Consider the following 26,354-nt stretch of genomic DNA (forward strand, 5'->3'; position numbering starts at 1 on the left):
GAGATGGGAAGTGGACAAAATAGGGGACTGAGGTTTGCCAGCCCTGCCCCCAGAGAGTCAAGCATTGATGAAAAATCCTAAGGGTTTCGACCATCAACCCTCTTGACTGCCATTTCAACTTTCTTCCTTGGGCTCTGTCATTACAATGTGAACTCACATTTATTAACATCTGCAAGGCCGACACTGTGTCTCTCACATTTATGTGTTTAATCCTCTTGGCAACAATGTACAAATATGACAAGTGAGGCCCAGAGAGGGTAAGCGAATTATTCTTGGAAACACAGCCTGGGATATGTTATGGTGGCCATCTCTGGAAAGTATAACCACCACACTGATTCATTCATTCTTTTTATTGAGCAGCTATTACATAGCAGACACCATAGTGAAGAAAACAAGCATGATGCCACTGGTTGGAAAGCTTACTGTCCTCAAGGTGGAACAGACACTCAAGTCATCTCATAGATATATCATGCAAGGGGGAAAATACACTGGAGGCTGAGATAGAGAATAACAGGGTAACTGCATAGATTAGGGGGGTCGGAGTCTTGGAGGAGGTGAGGATAAAGCTGAGACCTGAAGGATGAGCAGGAGCCAGCCTTGTGCAGAATGAAGACAAGGACATTCCAGACCAAGGGAACAGCACATGCAAGGCCCCTCAAGCAAACAAGACCATGGGGGTGGAGGTGTCTGGGGAAAAGCAAGAAGGCTGGGGTGGTTAGAATACAGTCAATGGAGGCTGGCTTTGCTCCCCACCATATCCCCAGCACAAAGCCTGGGGCCTTGGACAGAGCAGCTGGGAGTGAGGCTGGAAAAGCAGGCAGGGGTTAGATCACACTGGGATGTCTGCACCAAAAAAGGCATTTGATGTTACCTACACACCAGGGGAAGCATTGGAAGGTTTTAAGCAGAGGTCTGATTTCAGTTGGGCAGAGTTCACCAAGCCACAACAGAGACCCATGAGCAATTCTGCCCAGAGAAATGACAGGATCTAATTTACACATCAGACGGAGCTCCATCATGGTCGGGATGGCCCCTCAGCTCATCGTGATGTGTGACTTGTGGTCACTGGATAGTGAATATCCCCAAAAGCTAAGTGCCCCCAGCTTGTATGTGGGAGGTAGCCACCTTTCAGAAAAGCAAGACAAAGCAGCAAGTGACAGGACGTGACAGAGCATCGGACAGACTCAAGGCTGTCGGCAGAGGGAATATTGTCCCAAAGACGCCGCAACAGGGTCGTGGCTTATTGTCAACGTGGAGTCTTTAGGAAAACACAATTATGTGCTTCTCTGATACTATAAGACATAATCCAAGACAGCATGCAAACATTTAGCGACCGATCCACAAGACAAGTAAAAGGACTAACACAAGAGCCAGCGGAGGAAATGCACTGCACAGGTGGCAGGCCAGGCCCTGCAGGTTTAGGGGTTTTTTTCTCTTTGTCTCATTTAAAATCAAAGTTTGGCTCTTAGGCACCCATAGAGAGTTTTGGAAAGGGAATTAAAATTAAGTATCCCAGATGCTTAAACACAAGTTATTATCTCATTTAATTTCATCAACAGGTAAGCACAGTTAATCCCATTTTGCAGATGAGGAAACTGAGGCCCAGAGATAATAAGTAGCTTTCCAAATGGCCTTGCTCCCCTCTCTAGCCTCATCTCTTGACACTCTTGGCCCCTTCGATGGCTTTGCACGTGCTGTTCCTTCTACCTGGAATGCTTTTCCCTATCTTCTTCACATGGCCAATTCACCTTCAAGCACAGGCCAGGTGTCCCCTCCTCTGAGAAAACTTCCCTAACTCCCCCGCTGCCTGGCCTGGTAGTCTCACACCCATTTAGAATTGTTTCCTTTTGCCTGTCTCTCTAATATATTAGACTGTGGCTTCTCAAGGACAAGGACCAGGTCTTCATCTCCTTTCCATGCCTGGCATATACCTCCAAGCCCTGCATACAGCAGGCAGTGAATGTTCTTTGCATGGCTGAATGAATGAATGAGTAAATGAATTAACTCTTAATAAGTTTCAAAGCCAGAATTTGATCCCAGGCCAATATGACTCCAAAGCATATCTCTTGGCCAGAGTGTGAGTGTGTCTTATATAATCAATCAGAAAACGTACACAAGCATGGGATACATTTCAAAACATACCAAGGGCTTCATTCATCCCTCCAAAAGAACTGCTGAAAAGCGCCATCCCTCAGGGGAAAATAGGATGGCGAATATGGATAAAGGGTTAACCAAACCCTTTTCCCTTTTGCAAAAGCATTTCAGCTTTGTTAACTGTCTAGCATAACTCCCTTGGAAACCTGATGAAAGCAGGATGTTAACTATATTACTAGGTAACTCTGCTTGTGGTAAAATGACCCTTGATTGGTAAGTTGCATCTGGACTGGAAGGAACTATAAATAAGTTATAAATAAATTACAAAGATTTGATAAAGAAGCCATAGTTAAAGTTTCCCTGAGTGTAGTGACTCTTGTAACTGACATGCCCCTTGCAGGGACCCTTGATGTGGATACTATGGAATTGTTACAAGAGATGTTCCTTTGGGAACTAAAGCTTCTAAGTCAGGGTGGCTTCCAAACCCACCCATTGTGGGTCTCACTCCCTTGCATCTTTAGTAAAACCTGGCAGGGCGGGGGCTGACAAAGAGAAGAGCTGCTGGCCACCTCTGTGGGCTCCCGCAGAGGCCGCTGCTAGAAGTACTCCCACAGAAGAGGGACAGATCATGTGCCCTGCTGGCAAGCGGTGGTTCCTCTCCCAAGTCCTTCAAGGAGACAGGTACCAAGGGTAACCTGCGTAAGTCTGGTGAGTCTGAATGTTTAACTGAACCTTAAAGGGTTCCTGTGAGAGCTTCAATGAGAAAGAAGAGAACTGATACAGAGGAGAAACGAGACCACCCCAACCAGAAACACCACTACACTAATTCTGAACTCAGAAGCTCCTTAGACCTCCAATTTATAAAAAGACATAAAAACCTGGGATGACATCTATGCTCCCTGTCCTTCGAGGGCCCAGCTGACCTGAACAGCACCTGGCACAGGAATGAGGGAGGGGATGACTTACCTGATCCCCCAGAGGCCTCACCACAAACCTGAGATGCAAATACAATTATGTGAGATAACTGAGGCTCAAAGAGGTTAAGTGACAGGTCCAAAGTCACACAGCTTGTAAGTGACAGGATATGAACCCAGGCACTTCCATAGAACTCAAAAGTTATATCTGAATCCACTAACTGGTTTTGTATAAAAATTAACTTACAGCTCTGGTGGACATACAGAACAGAGAATGCATAGGGGTGGGGTGGGGTAAAGGGACCTCCTTAAATAATGTAGGTAGCACTCAACAGGCACTCATTAAATCTTTGTGGAATAAATGAGCAAAGAAAGGCCCCGGGTCCACCTTCCACATTATCAAGTTCAGTTCGAGTCAAAACATAGCACTGTGGAACAATAAAATTTATGCATGAGATTGACCCTGGGTTATACTACTGAGTTGGATTCGTTTCCAACAGGTTTCTAAATCATTCCTACAAATTAGGCCCAACTTCGAGATAAGCACATTTGAATTAGCTCTAATGTGAAGGCATTCTATTACCAAATGATTTTCGAAGTTGAAAACCAAGGCGGGAGGCCCAGCTGGGAACCCCCTGGCCCCCAGAATAGGCAATGCATCAACAGTAAAAACAAGGGGTGAGTTGGTCCATTCTTGCATCCCTGCAGAGGGCGAGAGCTCCAGCGGGCACCACGGAGGCTGCAGGAGCGAGGAGCAGGGAGGGCATAGGCCAAATCCCAGCTCTGCCAACCAGCTCTTCTGCTGCCCTTTGTGACTTGACCTATTTGGATCTCAGTCTTCTCACCGACACAATGGGGACACATGTGCCTAGCATAGTTCTTACGAAGATTCAGCAAGATGATATGACTGCGTGAGCCTGACATGCAGTAAATGCTCAGAGAATAATTTGTGCTTATTTCTACCCTACTTTTCTCCATAAAACAGCACAAATTTTAGAAATAAAAATCTGTGAGAGGGGGCTTTTTGTTCAAGATGATGGGTAGAACACATACTTTTACCTCTCCCCTCTTCTAAACCCCACCAGAATGACAAAAAAAAGGGGAGGTAGATACACCCACATATTCATAATCCGTATGTACACACACACATATGTTCATAATTCAGATAGAGAGATGAAAACTGAATAACTCCAAAAGAGCCCATAAGAAAACAAGAAAGGGCTGGGCATCAGAAACATTGAGAGGGTGCTGGAAAGTAAGAAGTCGAAGAGACAGACTGACAATGAAACCTATCAGTTCTAAGGCACCAGCACACTAACACAAGACCTCCAGAAAAGCTATTTTCCTAACTGAGCCCCAGAAAATCGCAAAGCACAGGCAGCAGGGGCTGAAAGCCCTGGGCAGGCGGAGGTGACTTGACCTTTGTGTTAGTCTACAGTCCTCAGAGAAGCCGACTGTTGGTTTTGCCCTGAGGCTAAAGCCAGGAAGAAGAACTCTTTAATTAAATGAGAAATCTGTCTCGGGGATTCCCCTACCATGGATGGACATGATGCAGGAAAAACAAAACAAAGTGCACCAGTGCCCATGGGTAACTGCTGGCTGATAAGAGAAACAGATGTCCCCAACCTCAAGTGAGCTTGTCCCATGGTCTAGTAGAAGTCTCCAGCTTTAAGTGTCTACACACAGACCCCACCCAGGGCACCTAAAATCAACATTCACATTGCCTACCCACATGCTCCTGGCTTTCACAGATGTTGAGGAAACTTACAACGACAGAACAGATCAATCTAGACCCTTGTTCACAAATAAATGTCAACCAAGAGTCACCAGGCATTTGTAGAAAATATCAGCATAAAAGAGAGACCAGGAAGTGAACCAAAGACCTAACCAGCAAGAAAACAGAGTTAATGCAGCAAACAGAAGATAACTTTTTTAAAAAACTGAAACATTATCTTCAAAAAGATTCAAGATATTCACATATCCATAAAAAAAAAGAATGGGCTACTAGAACATAAGCTCAATCAAGAAACAATACAGAATTCTGAGAAATGAAAAAGTGATTACAGAAACAGAAACAATAAACTTATTAGAAGTACTGAACTGAAGAATGGTCATGCCTGGAAGTATACCCACCACACTCCCCTCAGTGGTTAGCCCTGGGGAGCAGGGCTGAGAGGGCAGTGGGGAAAATGAAAGAGAATGAGAGGGGGCTCTACTTTTTTTTATTCTAATATATTTCTGTGTATTTTATAGAGAATAAAAACAATTTTTTTCAAAAAAAAAGAATGGCAGGACTCAAGACAAAGGGGGAAATGACAGAAGAATGAAATGAAATTGGGAGTGAGTTAATGAGCAAAAGATGTCCCATGAAGGCTTCCCTGGTGGCGCAGTGGTTAAGAATCCACCTGCCAATAAGCGGTGCTGGGAAAACTGGACAGCTACATGTAAAAGAATGAAATTAGAACACTCCCTAACACCATACACAAAAATAAACTCAAAATGGATTAAAGACCTAAATGTAAGGCCAGACACTATAAAACTCTTAGAGGAAAACATAGGCAGAGCACTCTATGACATAAATCACACAAGATCCTTTCTGACCCACCTCCTAGAGAAATGGAAATAAAAACAAAAATAAACAAATGGGACCTAATGAAACTTAAAAGCTTTTGCACAGCAAAGGAAACCATAAACAAGACCAAAAGACAACCCTCAGAATGGGAGAAAATATTTGCAAATGAAGCAACTGACAAAGGATTAATCTCCAAACTTTACAAGCAGCTCATGTAGCTCAATATCAAAAAAACAAACAACCCAATCCAAAAATGGGCAGAACTAAATAGACGTTTCTCCAAAGAAGATATACAGATTGCCAACAAACACATGAAAAATGCTCAACATCACTAATCATTAGAGAAATGCAAGTCAAAACTACAATGAGGTATCACCTCACACCAGTCAGAATGGCCATCATCAAAAAATCTACAAACAATAAATGCTCAAGAGGGTGTGGAGAAAAGGAAACCCTCTTGCACTGTTGGTAGGAATGTAAATTGATACAGCCACTATGGAGAACAGTACAGAGGTTCCTTAAAAAACTAAAAATAGAACTACCATACGACCCAGCAATCCCACTACTGGGCATATACCCTGAGAAACCATAATTCAAAAAGGGTCATGTACCACAATGTTCACTGCAGCTCTATTTACAATAGCCAGGACATGGAAGCAACCTAAGTGTCCATCGACAGATGAATGGATAAAGAAGACATGGCACATATATACAATGGAATATTACTCAGCCATAAAAAGAAACGAAATTGAGTTATTTGTAGTGAGGTGGATGGACCTAGAGTCTGTCATACAGAGTGAAGTAAGTCAGAAAGAGAAAAACGAATACCGTATGCTAACACACATATATGGAATCTAAAAAAAAAAAAAAAGGTTATGAAGAACCTAGGGGCAGGACAGGAATAAAGATGCACATGTAGAGAATGGACTTGAGGACATGGGGAGTGGGAAGGGTAAGCTGGGACGAAGTGAGAGAGTGGTATGGACATATATACAGTACCAAATGTAAAATAGCTAGTGGGAAGCAGCCGCATAGCACAGGGAGATCAGCTCGGTTCTTTGTGACCACCTAGAGGGGTGGGATAGGGAGGGTGGGAGGGAGACGCAAGAGGGAGGAGATATGGGGATGTAGGTATATGTATAGCTGATTCACTTTGTTATAAAGCAGAAACTAACACCCCATTGTAAAGCAATTATACTCCAATAAAGGTGTTACAAAAAAAAAAGAATCCGCCTGCCATGCAGGGGACACGGGTTCGAGCCCTAGTCCGGGAAGATCCCACATGCCGCACAGCAACTAAGGTCGTGCGCCACAACTACTGAGCATGCACTCTAGAGCCCACGAGCCACAACTACTGAGCCTGCACTCTAGAGCCGTGTGCCACAAGTACTGAAGCCCGCACGTCTAGAGCCCGTGCTCCACAACAGGAGAAGCCACCACAATGAGAAGCCCGCGCACTGCAACGAAGAGTAGCCGCCGATCACCTCAACTAGAGAAAGCCCGCGCGCAGCAACGAAAACCCAACTCAGCCAAAAATAAATAAATAAATAAATAAAAATTAAAAGAAAAAAAAGATGTCCCATGATATCCTATGTCATGCCTACAAGTGACACAGGCATTTGCCTCTGAGCTTCCTGGTTGCTCAGAAAAGCTGAAAGATTGATAAAGGGAACACCATGGATGCTGACCTACACTGAGGTAGAGGCAGGGCAAAGAGGCTCTTGAAGAATGTGACAGGACTCCAGTCCAAAGAGAAAGCCACGGTCCCCTGCCCAGATGTGACTCACTCAGGCATGGCCCAGAAGCTCCTCAGAAATCAATGTGGAGTCCTCCCTACCACACAGGAAAACGTGCGACATCTCAGCGCAAGAACTCTGGAATCCTACCTAGGAATGTGTAAGAGAATCTCCTTGGGCCCCAGAAAATTCCATTAATTATCATTTTTCTTCACTCGGACCTAAGAAGCAGTTATCTCCCAGCTCTCCCTCACAGCATGAAGCAAAGAAGAATCTAGCAAGTGACCCAAAAGTCTCTAAAATTTAATCATCAATATGCTGACCCTTGATTTCTTGGCAAACAAGAGGAAGGTGAGTTTTCTCCCTGAAATGCAGCTCCCTGAAATGGACAGTGTGGTGTTTCCCTTTCCACCCATTCATTCCCTAACTTCTGGGCTCACAGCTATACCCTGTGGGGGCCACCTGAAGCCAGTGACCAGAGGATGCAAGAATCAAAGGAATGGGCAGCCCCCTTGCCTTAGTTTGAGACAAACTGGAGTCCAGCTCCAAAGGTCCCTGTGGGATGCTTTCATCATTAACTGTATCCCAGGCCAGCATCTCCCTCTGCCCAACCATGCTTCTCTTACTCCCTTCAAGGTGCACCTCCTCAGAACTTCCCCCCAGATACACCTTCCACAGGCAGCTCTCCACATCAGAGTCTATTTCCAGGGAGTCCAATGTAAGATTCTCTCCAAGGTGAAGGAGACGCTCCCCATGACCCACAGGGGTCCTGAAAAAGGCAGGAGTCTCTGGGACACCTGACCATGTCCAAGTTAGGGCTACATGCCCCAGGCCAGCAGTACATCCTTACTGTCCTAGGCCAAGGCGGGAAAATCCTCCCATATTCTTGACGAGAGCCGGGTTCTCTAAGTGTGCTTCCCAGACCAGCGGCACTGGCATCACCAACTTGTTGGCACTGCACATTTTCAACTCCTCCCCAGACCTACTGAATCAGAACTTCTGGGGGTGGCGCCAGCATTCTGTGTTTTAACTGCCCTCCAGGTGATTCTGTTGCACTAAAGTCTGAGAAGCAGAGCATCCCTGGCTACTGGGGGAAATCAAACACAAGTCATTAAACTTTCCCATAGCAGAATGTAAATTGGTGCAGCCACTATGGAAAACAGTATGAAGGTCACTTTAAAAACTACAATAGTGTTACCATATGATCCAGCAATCCCACTCCTGGGTAAATATCTGGAAAAGATGAAAACTCTGATTCAAAAAGATACATGCACCCCAATGTTCATAGCAGCATTATTTACAGAAGCCAAGACATGGAAGCAAGTTAAATGTCCAACAACAGGTGAATGGATAAAGAAAATGTGGTGTGTGTGTGTGTGTATACATATATAATGGAATATTACTCAGCCATAAAATAGAATGAAATATTTCCATTTGCAGCAACATGGCCGGACCTAGAGAATATCATACTAAGTGAAGTAAGTCAGACAGAGAAAGATAAATATTATATGACATCACTCATATCTGGAATCTAAAAAATAATACAAATCAACTTATTTACAAAACAGAAACAGACTCACAGACATAGAAAACAAACTTATGGTTACCAAAGGGGAAGGGGGAGGAGAGATAAATTAGGAGTATGGGATTAAGAGATACACGCTACTACATATAAAATAGATAAACAACAAGGATTTACTGTATAGCACAAGGAACTATATTCAGTATCTCATAATAACCTATAATGGAAAAGAATCTGAAAATATATATATATATATAAAACTAAATCACTTTGTTGTACACCTGAAACAAAAACATTGTAAATCAACTATATTGCAGTAAAAAAATAGGATGCCTACTTATGATAAACCCCAGTTTCATACAAGTGAAGGATATTTTGTAGGCATTTATAATAATATTAAACTCTCCACCAAAAAACAAACAAACAAAGACCAAAAAACTTTCCCACAGCAGAAGACCAAGAGACAGTGACCGACAATGGTCTGGATCCAGCAACATGAAACATTCCATACTCTGAACCATAACTCTGGCTCCAAGGCACCTTTCTACTTAAAACCCAACCAGCTGGGATGCGAGACTCCCTCCGTATAACGATTCCTGCTGTCACCCCTCTCCCCTGCAGGCAGCACTCCCTGACTTAGGCTGACATTATCCCCAAATCCCCTCCAAGCCACCTTGCAACGGGTGCCTCTCTGCCTAGAACGCCTTCCCACCACTCTGCATGCCCCCCATGTAGCCTGCTTGGTGTTCCCTGTAAGACTCTGCCGTGTGCAGCCTTCCCACACCTCTGACACTATCACTTCCCCAGATAATTATATATTTAATTATGACTCTGCCTTTCGAGCCAATATATTACAGATCCACACAGCCTTTCACCTAGGAAAGCCGAGTTTCCTATTGAGTCCCTGCACCTTCAGGACAGGGCTGAATCCCCTAGCACACAGTAGGCACTCATTAAAACCTGCTGAACATCTGAAAAATCCGGCGGGAAACAGGTCATTACGCACTGAAAAGCCACAACCTTGCTGCTCATTCTAGCAGGCACCAGAAATCGCAACTGTACGGTAGCAAGTTTAAGCATCAGGGTAATTGAACAAAATTTATTATCCCGTGTTATACAACATGTTTTCACTAAGATATAAAATTACAGTTTACCACGACTCATTAAGTTAATAATTACTTACCATATGTTTTTACTGCTGCTCCCAAACCATGCTGAAAAATCACTATGTAGTTTTTTGGTCCATGTAAATAAATAAATAGGATAACTGTCAACCACGTGGATACAGGATTTGCTGACAAGGAGACACAGGACTAAAATACCGAACAGAAAGCACGAGCCCCAAAGCTCTGCCACTCTCATCACCATCATCTCCTAGTTTACCTGTACCACACTTTCCAGATTAGTGGTTCTCAAACAGGGGTGATTTTGCCTCCTCACCCAGGGAATACTTGGCAAAGTCTGGAAACATTTTTGATTGTCGTGACTAGAGTGCGGGGTGCTGCTAGCACCCGGCTGGTAAAGGCCAGGCATGATGCTCCACATCCTACAATGCATGGAACAACCCCCAAGACAAGGAACTGTCAGGTCCAAAATGTCAATATTGCTGAGGCTGGGAAACACTGTTCTAGATGAGAGGGAACTTCCATGTCTGTTACTTTAATCTGAGCTTCATAGCAACAATATGAGGAAGGCATTACTGTCCCCTTGTACAGATGAGAAAACTGAGACTTGGAGCAGTTGAATGATGTGCACAAAGTCAGCGGCCCACGCCGATGAACGGTGCAGCTGCAATCTGAACCAGTCTTCTCTGCCTCCTAAACCCACCTTCCCTCCCACACAGATTCAAGAAGGAAAAAGAAAGATGCAAAGGAAGTGAGCAGCTCCTTGTCTGTCCAGAATGCTGCGCAGAGACCTCTTCAAACCCTAGACCCAGGAAAATCAGATCCAGAGACCAAGGCATGGAAAGGCCTGTTGTTAGGAAGACCCTTCCCCCAGCAGCCAGTGCTGAAACTAGATTCCTCTTGCATTTTAACTTTCAATTGTGCTGCTCTTTGTGAATAGAAATGAAAGCATTTCCTGCTGGGGCTGAGTACCTTACAGGCAGGATTTCCAGCTCTGATGGCAACCTTGTGGGGGAGGTGTTGATGTGCCCATTTTCCAGAGGCAGAGACTGAGGCACAGGGAGGTGAAATAACTTGCCTGCACTGAAGATGGTAAGGTAATGTTCAAACCCAGGTCTGCCAGGTCCCAGAATTTACACTGCCTTCCTAACCTGAGACCAGCGCTGGGAAATCCGAGAAGCAAAATAAACGCCCTACGGAGCTGGCAGCCACCCTGCAGGGCGATCCTTGGGATGCGGGTGAGGCTCTTCCCAGTTTACTGGCTGCTCTCCATGCTGGGCTCTGCTCCCTGGGCCTACTCAGGGAAGTTCTTCTAGGAATGTCAGGTCAACCAAAAGACTCTTGGCCCCTGCCCTGCCCTGCTCTGGACACGATGTGCTCACTGCAAAGTCTTCAGATTATAAGAGTCAAACAGATGCTAAGTTCCTCAAGCCACAGGGAACAACAGGCCAGCCCTGAATTTGTTCATTCGGCAAATATTTACTGAGCACCTATGTGCCAGGCAAGCTCTGGGAATACAAAAGTAAAGGTAGACAGACACAGTGGTTCCTACCCTCTGATGCATATGAGGGCCTGTCTCTTCAAAAAGTATCATCCTCATCCTTGCCGGGTGCACCACACTCTACAGTTATAAAGGACATGCCCCAGACTTTATTTCGTTATATTTCCACACCATAGCTCCCCATCTCATGAGGCTATAATGGTCACTTATGTGCTCTCCCTTTGCACAGAGGGGAACAGAGGCCCAGAGAAAGGCACTGTCATGCTCAAGGTCACCCAGCAGACTTGGGTTGGGGGGAGGGCAGGGGGAGGGGCTGTGTCAGGCCTGGGCTGCTGCTCCTGACATTGGTAGGTACGGAAGTGTGGTCCTTGAGGAGCCTCTGGGACACACTGGGGGAGGGCTATAGGGAGCACCTTTAGACAGAAAGTAAAAAATCTTCCTAACAGAGACAGAGGCACCCTTCCAGAGTTCCCCCAGGACCAACCCACCCAGGGCTCCTTCCCCAGGACCCATCCACAGCCACCTGTGCCCCAGCAGAAAGATGCTGCGGGGACCTCATCTACTAGGATTGCTGAACGGGTCTCTCATATCTCAAGTCTGGGTGAGGTGGGACCAGCAACTTCCACTTCATGGATTTTCGCCATAAGGAGCCTCCAATCATTCACTAACTAAGCTTGTCTAGATCCCATCCAGGGACAAGATGCTGTGCCCAGAGCTGTGTGGGTGGAGAGTTGAATCATTCACCCACCAGCACAATTTCCTGAGTAATTATGGGTCAGGCACTGTGCCAGGTGCTGGGCATGGTTCCTGCCTGGTGGGAGCCCACAAAAGCCTGTATACAAACAACCAAACCGCTGCTGTATAACGTGTGGTCTCCAGAGCTGCAGCAGCATGGCTGGGCGCTCATCAGAGATGTAAACCCTCAGGACCCCAGCACGAATCAGCTGAATCAGAATCTCAGGGCAGGAAGGGATGCCCAGGAATCTGTTTTTGTTTCAAATCTTACCAGATGATTCTTAATGGATACATAAATTTGAGACCTACTGATCTAGACCACAAGGCCTTCCCCAACCTCCCTACTTAAAACTGCAAACCGGCACCTGGACCTAACATCCTTAACCCTCTTCCCTGCTTCATTTTTCTCCATAGTTGTAATGATGGCATCAGTCACAATACCATATCTATCTCACCCATATATTTATGACTTCCCATGCTGACATGTAAGCTCCAGAGGGTAGCAATATGTGTCACTTTGCTTCACTGCTGTACCATCAGTTGCCTAGTGCGGTGCCTAGCACAAAGAGGTGCTCGAAAACTGTTTGTTGATTGAATGATGGATGACAGAACATGTCAAAACCCATGCAGTTTTGAACCCCAGTTCTTGGGGTGATGGGGCATGCCTGGAGAAAGAGAGAAGGTTGTTGGCCACGGAGCACTGCATGGAGAAAGTGGTACCCAGGTTGGCCTTGAACACCCTGGGTTCATCCTGGGTTGGCCTTGTACCCAGGATGTTTGGACCAGGGATGAAGGATACTTGGAACACAGAGATGCCAAGCCTCTTACTGGAATAGGTCCCAGGTGGTTGATAGCATTGTTATCTAATTAGTAGCTGGTATGTGTCAAGAACTTTCCTATCCTGTATCAACTCACTTAACTCTCCCGAACCTCAGAGGTAGACAATGTTGTCCTCAAGAGGACACTGAGGCTCAGAGATATTAAATAATTTGCCCCACTCAAAGAAAGACTTGTATAAGGATGTTCACAGCAGCTTTATTTATAACAGCCCTAACATGGACACAAACCCAAATGTCCAACGGCAGGTGAACAAATAAACAAATCGTGCTATATTTGTATGATGTAATATTACTAAATAAAATAGAAAAAACTATTGACGTACACAACATGGATGAATCTTAAGGACACTTCGCTGAGCAAAATGAACCCAAATGCAAAAATGTATATGCTTCATAAGTTCTACAACTTAAACTAACTTAGTACACTTAAACTGAACTTAAATAAAGCATCGATAATAGAAATTAGATACGTAGTTTCCTCTAGGGGTAGGGGGTACTGACTGGAAAGGAGCATGAGGGAACTTTCTGGGGTGACAGAAATGTTCTATATCTGGATTGGGATAGTGGTTACACATGTGGTTATATACTTGTCAAAACTCATGGAACAGTACACTTAAAATTTGCATTTTATTGTATGTAAATCATATCTCAATGAGGTAAAATAATTTGCCCTAGGTCACAAAGCCACAAGCGGAGATTTGAATCCACGTTTGCCCAATCCCAATGGCCAGTTTCCACTAGTCTGCCATGGTTGAGCAGGAAGCCCCAGGCAATGCCCCCAGCCTGATAAAATACCTTGCCAAAACCCTAATGAAGGGACTTCATAGTTACCCTAGAAGAACATCATGACTCCTAACCCCCAAACCACGACAGAGACGTGTGGGGAACGCCAGACAAGTGTCAAGCTGGGAGTCCAGGAACTTGCGTTCAGGCCTCAGCTGTGCTCTTCATTTGCTATGTAACCTATGAGTATACTACTCCATGACTCAGTCTCCCCTTGTGTGAAGGAAGAAGGAGGGGATTAATGGTTCCCAGTAGGGGGCCACAGACAGGGCTACAGGGCCACAAGCCCCTATGCTCACCAGGCACCATTACTACATAAAATAAGTAATGTGCCTGTTCCATATCTTGTAAGCTATTTTTCAAATGCATGCTAATATTATAGTGATTAATAAACATCTATTTCAAAGCAAAAATGAAACCATACCAGCTTTGCGTCATTGTGTATCTTCTCAAACAAAAGATACCCAAAGAACAGCCACTGCTCATGACTTTGGTTTAAAGAGGCTGGAATCTCTGTGTTAGAGGATCGCTAAGGGGACAGTCACCAAGGGAACGGTTGCCAAGGGCCCTTCCAGGTCAACTGCCCCACGGCTGTCCAGCATCACTTGGCAAAGGCTTGCCCTTGTGTTTCTCAGGCCCTGTGGGGACAAGCCTCTTATCTGGGCTCCAGGGACCGAGCCCCCAATGTGCAGGCCCTGTCCTGGTTCTGCAGCCCAGTCTATAGACCCCAATTGTGGTCATGGCTGCATCTTGGGCCTCTTTTCCCCTCCAGTTCTGAGAGTGACCAGCTGTAAGGACAGAGCCTCCCCAGTCCCTCAACATCAGCTCCTCGGCACAACTTGCCCCACCCCCCAACCGCCAGCGCTGAAGGCGACTGCCCACTGATGATCTGCTACCGACAGGCTTCTGACCCACCCCTCCCTGAGCCAAGTGACTTCCTCTGCCTCACACCGCCATGAGGCTGAAGGATCAAGAAGCAGATCACACGTCCAAATGCAATGTCAGACCTTTCTTTCACCCATCTTAGTGGCCCAGCTGCCACCCTCCTCCACCTGGACACACCCTCAGCTCTGGGTCAGGGGTCCTAGTTCACAGACAGAAACCAGAATCACCAGCTTCTGACTCCCTGATTGGTTCCCTCCCACCAGGGTTTCACACTGGTTCTTGGTGCTGAGTCAGAGCTTTACAGAGCATCGGAATAAAGCTGGGGCCTCGACTGAGTGCCACCTCCCAAAGGCCCCCTTATGAGACCACCCCACTCTGAGGAGGTTTACAGAAACACCACCCCCAAAAGGAGTACTGCAGGCGAGGGGCACCCATCCAACCAGACTCTGAGGCCCAAATCCCCAATCTCACCCCTGCCCCCAAACCAGGAGCTGGTACCTTGCCAACTTCATATTTTAAAAAATAACAAAGCCAAGGGCAGAAGATAGACGAGCTGCCGCAAACCCAACCGTCTTCTCCTTCCTAAAGACTCCACTTGCTACTTCTAATCAATTCTTCCTCCATCAGATGGAAGCAGCCCGAGAACGGGCCTTCTCTTGAAGACACCATCCCCCTCTTCGGCTTCTAACTTTGCCCGTCACCGGACAAAAGATAATCGCCCCATCCTCCGCGAGACCTCACTTGCCGCCTGCCCCCGGCCCACGCCGCCCCCGGCCCTGAGGGCCCCGGACCCCACCCCAAGCCCCAGGCGAACTGCGCAGGGCTCTGCCCCCGGAGTCCAGAAGCCGCTCCCCAAGGCCTGAGGACGCACTCAGCCTGGGCGGCCCCAGGTTCCGCGCGGGGACGCCCCCTCCCCGCAGCATCCCCACAGCAAGAAGCTTGACGAAAAGCCCGTGGGGTGGGGTTACGGCCCCGGAGGGCCGCCGACCCAGCCACCCGACGCGCACTCACCACACAGTGCCGTGGAGCCCGCGCGTCTGCGCCAGGGCCGCGGGGAAACCCACGCGCGCCGTTCAATCCGGGCTCCGAGTGACGAAAAGCCGCGCTCGGCTCCGGTCGGCCCCGGACCGACGCACAGTCCCGCGGACGCACGGACCGTCCGGCTTCCTAACTAAGTTCGAAAGTTCCCTCCCGGGCGAGGGAGGAGACGCGCACGGCGCCGCTGCACCTCAGCGTCCCGGGCTGGGCTCGGCGCGGGGAGCGGGGTCGGTCGCCGCTCGTCCGGGCTTCCAGGAGCGCGAGCTCGCATCGCGCCCGAAGCAGCGGGGCTGGGACCTGGCTGCGGGTGGAGGCGGCGATCTCGGGAAAGAAGGGGTATCCCTCACCGCAGCCCCAGCCGGGAGGGGACAGGCCTCGCTGGGCCATGGCCAGCTCGCAATCCGAGGCCCCGCCGGGCGGTGACAACCGATTACCAAACGGCCCAATTACTGCGCTGCGGCGCCGAGAAGTTAAACCGCCCACGCGCGAGTGTGGACGGCCGAGGTGGGGGAAGGGCGGTGTGGTGGCCGCGGCTGCCCCCGGGTGTGACCGCGTGTGACTGTGTGGCTGTCAGGGCGATTAGTGTGCCTGAGGTTCCCCGTCCATGGGGTGGCTATAGGTGACAGCGTGTGACTATCTGAGTCACTGGGAGCGTGAGCGAGTGACTGTCGGAGCGACTTCTTTGTGTGCCTGTCCCCAGTTGTGACTGCGTGTGACGGCGGATGGGGGCATGGAACGCGGTGTGTGGCGTCGCAGTGTGGGAAGGGGTGGCTTGCATGTGGCGGTGTGACAGCGCAGGTGGGCGAGTGACTGCGTGTGGCTGTGTAGAAATAAATGACTGTCAGGGTGACTTGTGTGGGACGGTAGTGTAAGCAGGATGGCTGTGTGTGTGACAGTGGGTCACTGTGTGTCGGCTTGTGAATGCATGCGAGGCTGTCAGGGGGACGTGGGTGAGTGTGTGTCACTGTGACATCGTGTGAGTGACTGTCGGGGTGACTTCTGCCTGTGATCCCAACAACTCTGGGCGTGAGTGTCACCGCCAGGGGATCGGCGTGAGGGGCATGTGCCCGTCGGCGGGGCTGATGGGTGCGTGTCCCCGCGCGTCGGCACCGCCGGCATCTCCCCGCGTGTGTCCCCGAGAGCGCCCGCGTCCCGAGTCGCCGGGAGACTGCTGCCCGCGCTCCAGCCCGGGGCGCTCTGGCTCGGCTCTGGGTCCGAAGGCGCGGGCAGGCCCCGCCCTCCCGGGCCCCCACCCCGCCCCCGCCTACCTTGCCGCAGTGGTAATAGTCCAGGGGCGCCAGGCTGGCCGGCTCGGCCCCGGGCCGCGCGCCCACCGCGGGCGCCGAGGGGTACAGGCGGACGTCCATGGCGGGCGCGGCGGCGGCGGCGGCTCCCGCGGGCAGTGCCTGGGCGGGCGGCGGGTGGGAGCCAGTGTGCGAGCCAGTGTGCGAGCTAGTGTGGGAGCGCGGGGGGCGGGCCGGGGGCGGCGCCCGGCGGAGCGCCCCGCCCCCGCCCGCCAGCGCGCGCTATTGTTCCGGCCTCGGGCGCCGCGCAGGGCCTGGGGCCCGGACCCGGGTGGGGAGGTTCCTCCCGCGGGCCAGGCAGACGCCGGGTCTCCCGCCTGGCTCTCCGCCCCCGGGGGTTCCGGAGGGTTGCGCGCCGGTCCAGACGGCCCTTTCCCGTCCCGCCTTCAGCCACCAAGGGTGAAGGGAGGGAGAAGCCTGTACGACACCCCTCCCCAGAAGTGGGACACTCCCCGCCCTAGATATTTAGGGCGTCTCTGAGCCCTAAATGTGGCGGAAGGGAAGGCACGCTTTCGGAGATGGGTGCTGCCTTACACCAGGGCTGCGGCCCAGAGCCTGAGGCTGACGTTAGGATGTTCTCCCTCCGTGTGCCACTGATCTGAGTCACTGCGAGAGTGGCCCTGGAGGATTGCTGCTTAAATTCTCACTTTACATATGAGGAAACTGAGGCAAGGACTTGTGGCGTCGGGAATGGAGTGGGCTCCGCTGCCCCCAGAGGATCTAGGACTGAAACCACCCGGAGAAGGCAGAGGATCCTTCTCCCCTTAATGACAGAGAGAGGGCTGTAGAAATAGCCTAGAAAGTGAAGTTCCGGGGAAGAGTCCAGAATCTGCCACCCCCATCACCACGACCACCACCACCACCATGGTCTTCTGGAGTGAGAGAAGAATGGAAATGACATGGCTCGCATGGTGGGACAGAGAGGTGACTGAAACAGTCTCCCCCGCCACACACACACACACACACACACAAAAGAAGCCCCCTAACTCCTCACATCACCTGCTGGCAGCTGGCCTGTTGCTCCTCCCCTTCCCACCTAAGAATTGTCTAACAGTCTCTACTCCCTCACCTCCCACTGACTGGGCCACCACTGCCCTCTGCCTTCCTGGCTCTGGCACACTGGGGATGCCTTGCTGGGAAGGGCACAAGGCCAGGAGGCAGAAGTGAATTAGAATGGGATTCTTGGGTGGCAGCAGGACATGAGATGCTATCTGGAAAAAAGGGAGTGAGCCCCTTGCCCACCCAGGAACCAGCTTAGAACTTAGCTCCCAACTGCAATTTGGGCTTTGCTGGTCCTGGCTTCAAGCTAGGACCACTATTTGTGACCATAAAGATCCCCTAATACAAGACAGGTGTGGGAAACAGGCTTTCACTAGAGGTTTGGGAACAACAGAAGGAAATTACAGCTCAGAAAGGAAAGAACTTCTAAATAAATTTCAGCAGTCATTGTTTCTAGAATTCATTGCCATATCTCATTAGAAGGAATTTCCCACTGGCCTCTCTCCTTTTTTCCATCTGGACATCCAACTGACCCAGCAGTATTTATTGAAATGATCACCTTTCCTCCCACTTCTCTACAGTGTTAAGTTTGTCATAAATCAGGTAGTCCATGTGTGCATTGGGCAGTTTCTGAATTTTCTAGTCTGTTCCATTAGCCTGTTTGTCTCTCTTTGTGCCATTATCAGTCTGAATTTCTATAGTTTTATAATAAGTCTTAATGTCCCATAGCATGAATCTACCCACTTTTATGTTTGAGAGTGCCTTGACTGTTCTTGACATTCGCATTTCCACCTTGAATCTTTGGATCAATTTGGGTAAAACTGACATTGTCAACATTGTCTTCCTATCCATAAACATGGTATGTCCCTTCATTTATTTAGGTTTTTTTAAAGTCATCTCAGCAATGTTTTGTAGTTTCCTATGTAGAGAACTTGCGCATCTTTTATTACTTTTAGTCCTGGGTATTTTATGTTTTTGACGCTATTGTCAATGGTTCCTTTATATATATATTTTTTAATTATCTGTTTGTTGCCAGTACGGTGTGGTAGTTTTAAAATAAGTCAGCAAATTCTTTGACATCCTCCAAAGGGGTGGAGTCTAACCCTTAAAAAGTGTTGGTCTTGGTGACTGGGTTTTAACAAATAGAATGTAGCAGAAGTGATGCTGTGTGGCTTCTGAGTCTAGGTGATGAAAGTTGATACATCTTTTGCCTGGCTCCCTCTTTTGGGACATTTGTCTTTGGAACCCTAAGCCACTATGTAAGACGTCCTCAGCTGCTGTGCTTTGAAGAAGTCTAAAGTAACCCACACAGAGAATCCATATGCAGAGACCTTGAGACTAAGAAAAGAGAGGAAAATGCCTAGCCAGTCCCCTGCTGTTCCAGCTCCATCTACTACCTGACTGCAACCACATGAAAAACTCTGAAACATCCAGCTGAGTGCTTCCTGAATCCAAAATGCACAGAAACCATGAGAGATAATAGATGATTATTGTTATTTTAACCCATGAAGTTTTGGAATGGTTTGTTACTCGGCAATATAGATCTGGAACATAATACATATAGAAGTAAATTTTTGTATAATGCACTTGTATCCAGCAACACTGCCAAACTCACTTATTCTAACAATTTATCTGTAGAGTGTTTGACTTTAAAAAAATATACCATATTCTATTTCGTCTGTAAAAATGAGAGTTTTCGTTTTTCCTTTTCAATCCTTAAACGTTTTCTTTCTTTTTCTTACCTTGTTGCACTGGCTAGTATGGCCAGTACATGTTGGAAAGAAGTAATAATAGCAGGCATCCTTGTCTCATTCCTGATCTCAGAAGGAAAGCTATCAATATTTCACCATTTATTATAGTGCCTGCTGTAGTTTTTTGCTTGCTTTTTTGTTTAATTTCATTTTGTTTTTTGTAGATACCTCTGTTGTGGGTTGAGGAGGTCAATCTTTACAGCAATCCTCTGAGTCAGGAAATAAGACTGCTGTGGCCGTTTTACAGATGAGAAGTATGAAGCCCAGGGAGGAATCTTCAACATCACAGTGTTAATATCAGGACTAATCAGCAGTACCTAAGTCCGGAATCCCACCTGGAGCACTTCCCACAGCCCATATTTCCACAGTCTTGGTCTCATTAACTCTGGCCAGGGATGTAGAACAACAGCCACCAGAGTATGGAGGTCCATGTGCAGTGGGTCAACTTCAGGAAGCAATTCGGCTTCCCTGGGGTCTGCCAGCAGCAGCAAACACCAACCCTGTCAGTCACCTATGTCCACTCCCTTCCCTGAGGGGAGGTCAGCACCAAAGAGATCTCTGGGAAGTCTGATAGTGGATCCCAGTAAGGAAGCCATGCAGACCCCAAAGCTTGGGCTTGCCCTTTTTTGTGGGAATTGATCAGATAGGAAGTTGATGACTCATTTCCCTCAAAGAAACACCTCAGCCTCATTTTTTGTTCTCAGGACAGGAGTGGGGTTTCCCTTCCTCTTGACCCCAGGTGGAATCTGGGAGAGGGGAGTCTCACCGCTGGTTCAGGCCAGCCTGGTCATGCCCTGCCTGCAGCAATCCAGTCTGGGGACCCAGAGTACCTGCTTATGCATCTTCCAGTTCTCAGTTTCTGATATCATAAATAGCTGAGATATCAGAATATGGATGTGTTTTAACATATTTTATTATTATTTAGCTATGGTAAGGAAAATGGATCAGGAAACAATTGCCACTGAAAAGATAGTTTGTTACTCACAGTTCCCAAGAGGAGAGGCATGCCATGCCGTAGGGGCCACATGGGGAAGCACCAGGGTCAGTTAGGAGGCATGGGGAGAGGGAATAATTGTAGGCAAGAACATTTATTGTGGTTTCCATGTAAAGGAACAGGCAAAGCAGCATAAACAAATTTAGGATTGGCTAGTTTGAATCATTCCTTTATGGACGCATGGTAGAAATGTACTTCCCCACCCACTTGTGCTTAGGTATGAGCTTGTGACTTACTTTAGCCAAGGGAACATGAACAGAAGTGGTGCGTGTCACTTCCAGGTGGGGGATTTATGGGTCTAGGCATACTTAACCTTATTCTCTTTTCCCTCCACCATGAAAACCCTAACAAATTCCAACTTATTCACTAAAACCCAATAGAAGTAACACCTCTTCGGTGAAGACTTCTCCAAGAATCCAACTCATTGCTCCAATTTGCTGCTCCAATAACTGTCTGCACACAGGACTGTTAGTGTAGATTTCACCGAATCGTAATAACGCATTTGCCCTATGAGTACCTCCAGGGCAGGGATGATGGCTCACTCATCTTGGTGCCTCCAGTGACTAATACAGGATGGATGTTTCATGCCCACTTCCAGGGGAGGTAGGGTTTTCAAGGGACTTCCTATCTACACACACATGCCACATGCACACCCTCAGGAAGAAGAAGCCTCTGAATTGTCCAGATTCCAGGGAACAGATGGGCTACATTTGCCAGTGAGGGGAGTCACAATTTAGCACATGTGGGTGACTCCTGGCAGTATCTGCTCCTCTGTCTCTTCCCTCCCAGTGGCCAGTGTGCATAAGATCTGACTCAGGCTTAGATGTGATGGGATATGTCAAGCTCAATTGAGGTGTGGAAAAAAGAGGTCCCCAGGGAAAAGCTCGCCTCTCTTAGTTGGGGTCTTCCAAAAGCTGATTCTGAGGCAAGAATCCTAGTGCAAGTAGTTTATTGGAGAGTGATCCCAGGACACACAGGTAGGGGGTAGAAAAGTGGTCTCAGGAAAGAAAGACAGTCAGTAATAGGCACATTATCATGCAAATTACCACTGTAGGCAACTGGAGCCTCACTCCACGGGGGAGTTCTGGAAAACAATGTAGAACACTGCCTCAGAGTTATCCCACTTGAGGGGCAAGGAGTTGGAGTCTTTATCCACCAACTCCTCACAGTCTTGGTTAGAGGCTGCTCTCAGAGAGCATTAATTCCAGGGCAGTTCAGCCTGGCAAGGAGAATGGGGTTCTGTCAACCAGAGGAAGCCATTAGACAAGGAGATGCAGGTACCAGCAGCCACAAGTTGGGGCTTCATGCACTGGAGTGGTGAGGTTTGTGGGGATGTGGGCAGAGCCCCGGTAGTGTCTGCCACAGGGCTCAAGTCCACCTAATAACAGAGCAGAACTTTGCTTTCCTTAGGCACTCTCACTCCGTGTGTGTGTGAGTGTGTGCATGTTTGCACGTGCACACACGCATCTCCTTCAGGAACTTGGTTGAGGTGGGTGGCTATTGTCTGGTGCATCAGTTGGGCATTCTTGGGGCCCTAACCATTGTACCCCCTCAACAACATTCCAACCTGTCCATTATTTCTGACAACTGGCCAAGTCAGCCCACAACTTCCACTCAAAATGTCTGCTGGACAAAAGATCAAATGAACCGATGCACATGTGGCAGAGACTTTAGCACAGGATAATTCACTTAGGCCCTACATATAAGAGCACTGAGACACCAAAGGCTCTCAGTTCAAGTCCTAAGCTCTGCTCAACTCCCTGTTTTGCCTTATCCAAGTCAATGTACCTCTTTGAGCCTCAGTTTCCACTTCTGCAAAATGGGAAGGTAGTGCCTTCTCCACGGGTTTGTTATGAGAAGCAATGACGAAATAGATAGCAAAGCACTTCTAAAACTCTGAAGCACTATTAAATTGTGAGTCGTTGTTATTAAACCATGTTTACCTAGTCAACTGCTCTAAAGTCCCCTCACAAAAGGAGGGGACTCCTCCCTGATGTCCCACCCATGAATCACTCTCCAGCTTTCCAGAGGGGCAGTGCCAAGGTCCATCTGGGAGACTTTACACTCTTTGGACTTTCTTGGGGAGAGGAAATGGGGGCTGGGAGGAAAGAGGGAGGGTGCAGAATCCTTGGGAGATGACTGAAGTTCATGGAGCCCTGCTGTGGGAACTAGCACATTATCTTTTGGGATCCCCTCACCAGCCTTCATGATGGGCATTATTATCAAAGCACTTTTTACAAATGAGGGAACTGAGGCTTAGAAAAAAGTCCCTGAACCTCAAACATGCAGTGAGAACTTCGTGGAGCTGGGATTCATACTTGAAATCCATGCACCTTCTGCAACAACACACTACACTTGAGTTTAAATGACATCATGCAGATTGTCTTACAATACAAAAAGCTTGTAACGAATGAGCCATCTGGAACATATCCCCTGAGAGCTCTCAAGGTTTCCTTACCTTTGTCTGCCATGTACACACCTGTATATTAGCGTGTGCTAGTTACAGAAGGAAAGAAATCAGAAAAGTTAAATGTGAATGAACCCCACTCGAAAAAGAAATAAGAAGATAAATAACCATGTGCTGCTCTCTAAGAGGAAATTAAAAGAAGCTCTAATGACAGCTAAGTACTGAGTGCCAGATGTGTGCCAGGCACTATGCTAAATGCTGTACATCTATTACCTCTATTAATCTTGACAACAACTCCATGAGGTAGGTACTACTCTTATCCCTATTTTAAAAATGAGGAAACTGAGGCACAGAGAGGCCAAGTAACTTACCTGTAGTTAGTACATATTGTAGCCAGGATTTTCAACTAACTAGTTTGGCTCCAAAGTCCACACTCATAACCACTAGACCTTACTACATCTCTCTAATCTTACATATGAATTTCAGCTTATGCAAAAAGAAAACCCTGTTAGTATTTTGATTTGAATTATATTTAGTTATTAAATTAACTTGGGGAGAATTGAGGGTTTTTTTGATAAAAAGTCTTTCAATCCTTTGAGATTTTATAAATATGTATGTAAAGGAACAATATTAAAGTTGTGGATGAATATCTTGTGTCAACAAAACTAACTAAACTCTCTTATTTGTTCTAATAGTTTTTCTGTAGATTCTCTTGGATTCTTTGCATGCATGGTCATATTTTCTGCAGAAAGGGGAGCAGGGGGAGACTGATTCTGCTCTTCCATTCCAATCATCTTACTACTTGTTTCTTTGCCTTTTCTTATTTCATTGTCCAGCACCTCTAGAATCAATGTTAAATAGAAGTGTTGATATCAGGAATTCTTGCCTTGTTCCTTACTTCAATAAGAAAACTGATTACATTTCACCTTTAAGCTATTAAGTAAGATACTAACTGTAAACTTTTGGTGATACTCTTTATCAATTAAAAAAGTTTCTTTTTATTCATATTCTGCTAAGAGATTTTTCTGGGGAGCATGAATTAGTAGTAGTTTATAATATTTTTTAGCATATATTAAAATAATCATCTGGATTTTATCTCCTAACCTACTAATATTGTAAATTATATTAATAGATAGTTTCATGGTGAACCATCCTTGAATTCCTGCGATAATTGTTGGAACTTCTATTCAGTCATAATTCATTTTTTGATACACTGCTAAATCCATTTGCATTATTTCATTTAGAATTTTTTGCATCTACGTTAGTAATTGAAATTGGTCTTAAATTTTTTGTACTGTTATTGTCAAGCTTTGCATGCCAAGGTTATACTCATTTTGTCTAATGAGTTGAGGAAGAATTTTGGTAACTGATTCAACTGCTTAAATTATAATTAGATCATTATGTCATATTTTTCTTCAGTAAATGTTGGTAAATTATACTTTTCTAGAAAGTTATTCATTTTCTCTAACTTTACAAATGTATTAGTGTAAAGGTGTTTTTAGTCTTATGGCTTTAAGAACTCTTCTGCATCTATTATCTATTCTTTTTCTTTATCATACTCAAGGTTGGTCTTTGTCATTAGACTATATTTTTCCATATTACATATTTTCTATTTTCTGTATTCTCCTCTAATCTACAAGTTTTTATAGCAACTGGGGAAAAAATTAATATTTCTAAAAACAAAGGTAATTACAAATTACCTGGCACTTAGAAAGTATTTGGCAAATATTAGTAAGGGTAATATATGAAAAATATTTTTGATCACACGCCAGAGACTAGAGATTGAACCATGATCAAGACATAATTTGTGCTCTCAAGGAGCTCACAGCTGAATTGGGAAGACAAACAAATAGTAATTAAATACAGTGTAGTAAACATAATAGAGGTGAGAAAAAATAAAATGGGAACACAAACGAGGACTTCCTGAAGGAGGTAATGCTGAGCTGGGCACTGTAGGGTACTGAGGAGTTAGTCAAGTGAAGAGATGGGTATCTCTTGGCCCTAACCTTAGGCCCATCTTCAGTTGACTCAGCTCTCGGCAGGAGTGGGCTGCCTGGACTCAGGAATCTGTGATCTTAAGTCTCCTTCACTTCCACAAGAGAATGTCTGCTAATATTTCCCCCTTCTAAGGATAAAGAAGCTCCACTTTGGACCCAGACACCCCTCTGGCCTATATTCTCCATCACCTGTCGTAGCCTCAGTGATGTACAGGCTTGGACAAAGAAGAATAAAGATAGAGTTCATTGGTACCTCTCACCTTGAAGAAGATATTTGACTATTTGTTTGTCTGTCTTCCCATGAGGGAAATTTCTAGTGTGATCCTAACGTTCTGTATCTTGATAAAGGTTTGGGTCACACAGGCGGATGCCATTGTCAAAACTCAGAGAATGTACATTTAAGATTTGTACATTTGGGACTTCCCTGGTGGTGCAGCGGTTAAGAATCCGCCTGCCAGTGCAGGGGACACATGTTCAAGCCCTCATCTGGGAAGATCCCACATGCCGCGGAGCAACTAAGCCCGTGCGCCACAACTACTGAGCCTGTGCTCTAGAGCCCGCGAGCCACAACTACTGAGCCCACATGCCACAACTACTGAAGCCCGTGTGCCTAGAGTCTGTGCTCCACAAGAGAAGCCACAGCAATGAGAAGCCCATGCATCGCAACGAAGAGTAGCCCCCGCTCGGCCACAACTAGAGAAAGCCAGTGTGCAGCAATAAAGACCTAATGCAGACAAAAATAAATTAATTAAAAAAAAGATATGTACATTTCATTGCATGTAAATTTCAAATCAAAAGAAAAAATGTAAACAAATACTGGACTCTAAATAATTACACGCATGCTGATGTATTTTAGGGGAGTTAAAGGATTTCTGCATTTGAAATGTGTCCAAAAAAATAAGAAGGATTAATGGATGGGTAGAGAAATGGATAGATGGATAAATATGCAATAAAGCCAGAAAAAGTAAAATGTTAATGGCCAAATCCAGGTGGTGGATATACAGGTGTTCACTGTAATATTCCTTCAATGTTGTTTATTAAACTGTCATAATAAAGTGTTAAAGGAAAATATCTTGTATATTGTGGTGGCAATTGTTTAAAGACATTTTTTTTGCCTGACATGTTGCCTGCATCCTGCTATTTATGATGCTTTCCCCTT

At 46.6% G+C, this 26,354-nt stretch overlaps 1 protein-coding gene across 6 annotated transcripts in view; it reads right to left on the bottom strand.

Annotated features, from left to right (window-relative positions):
• Nucleotides 1-26,354, bottom strand: part of TOX2 (TOX high mobility group box family member 2) — a 270,975-nt gene that overhangs the window by 118,627 nt on the left and 125,994 nt on the right. For 2 of the 6 annotated variants that reach the window (XM_082361737.1, XM_082361738.1), the window contains exon 1: nt 17,012-17,152. The exons of 3 other annotated variants lie outside the window; for them this stretch is intronic. In XM_082361737.1, coding sequence (XP_082217863.1) covers nt 17,012-17,110 — 99 coding nt within the window. In that variant the 5' untranslated portion in view covers nt 17,111-17,152. Of the gene's footprint in view, nt 1-15,716; nt 15,838-17,011; nt 17,153-26,354 lie in introns of those variants that run through there. One more of the 6 variants, XM_082361741.1, reaches the window with a different exon arrangement.

This window comes from Balaenoptera borealis, assembly GCF_965194805.1.
Source record: "Balaenoptera borealis genome assembly, chromosome: 16".
Classification (NCBI taxonomy): Eukaryota; Metazoa; Chordata; class Mammalia; order Artiodactyla; family Balaenopteridae; genus Balaenoptera; species Balaenoptera borealis.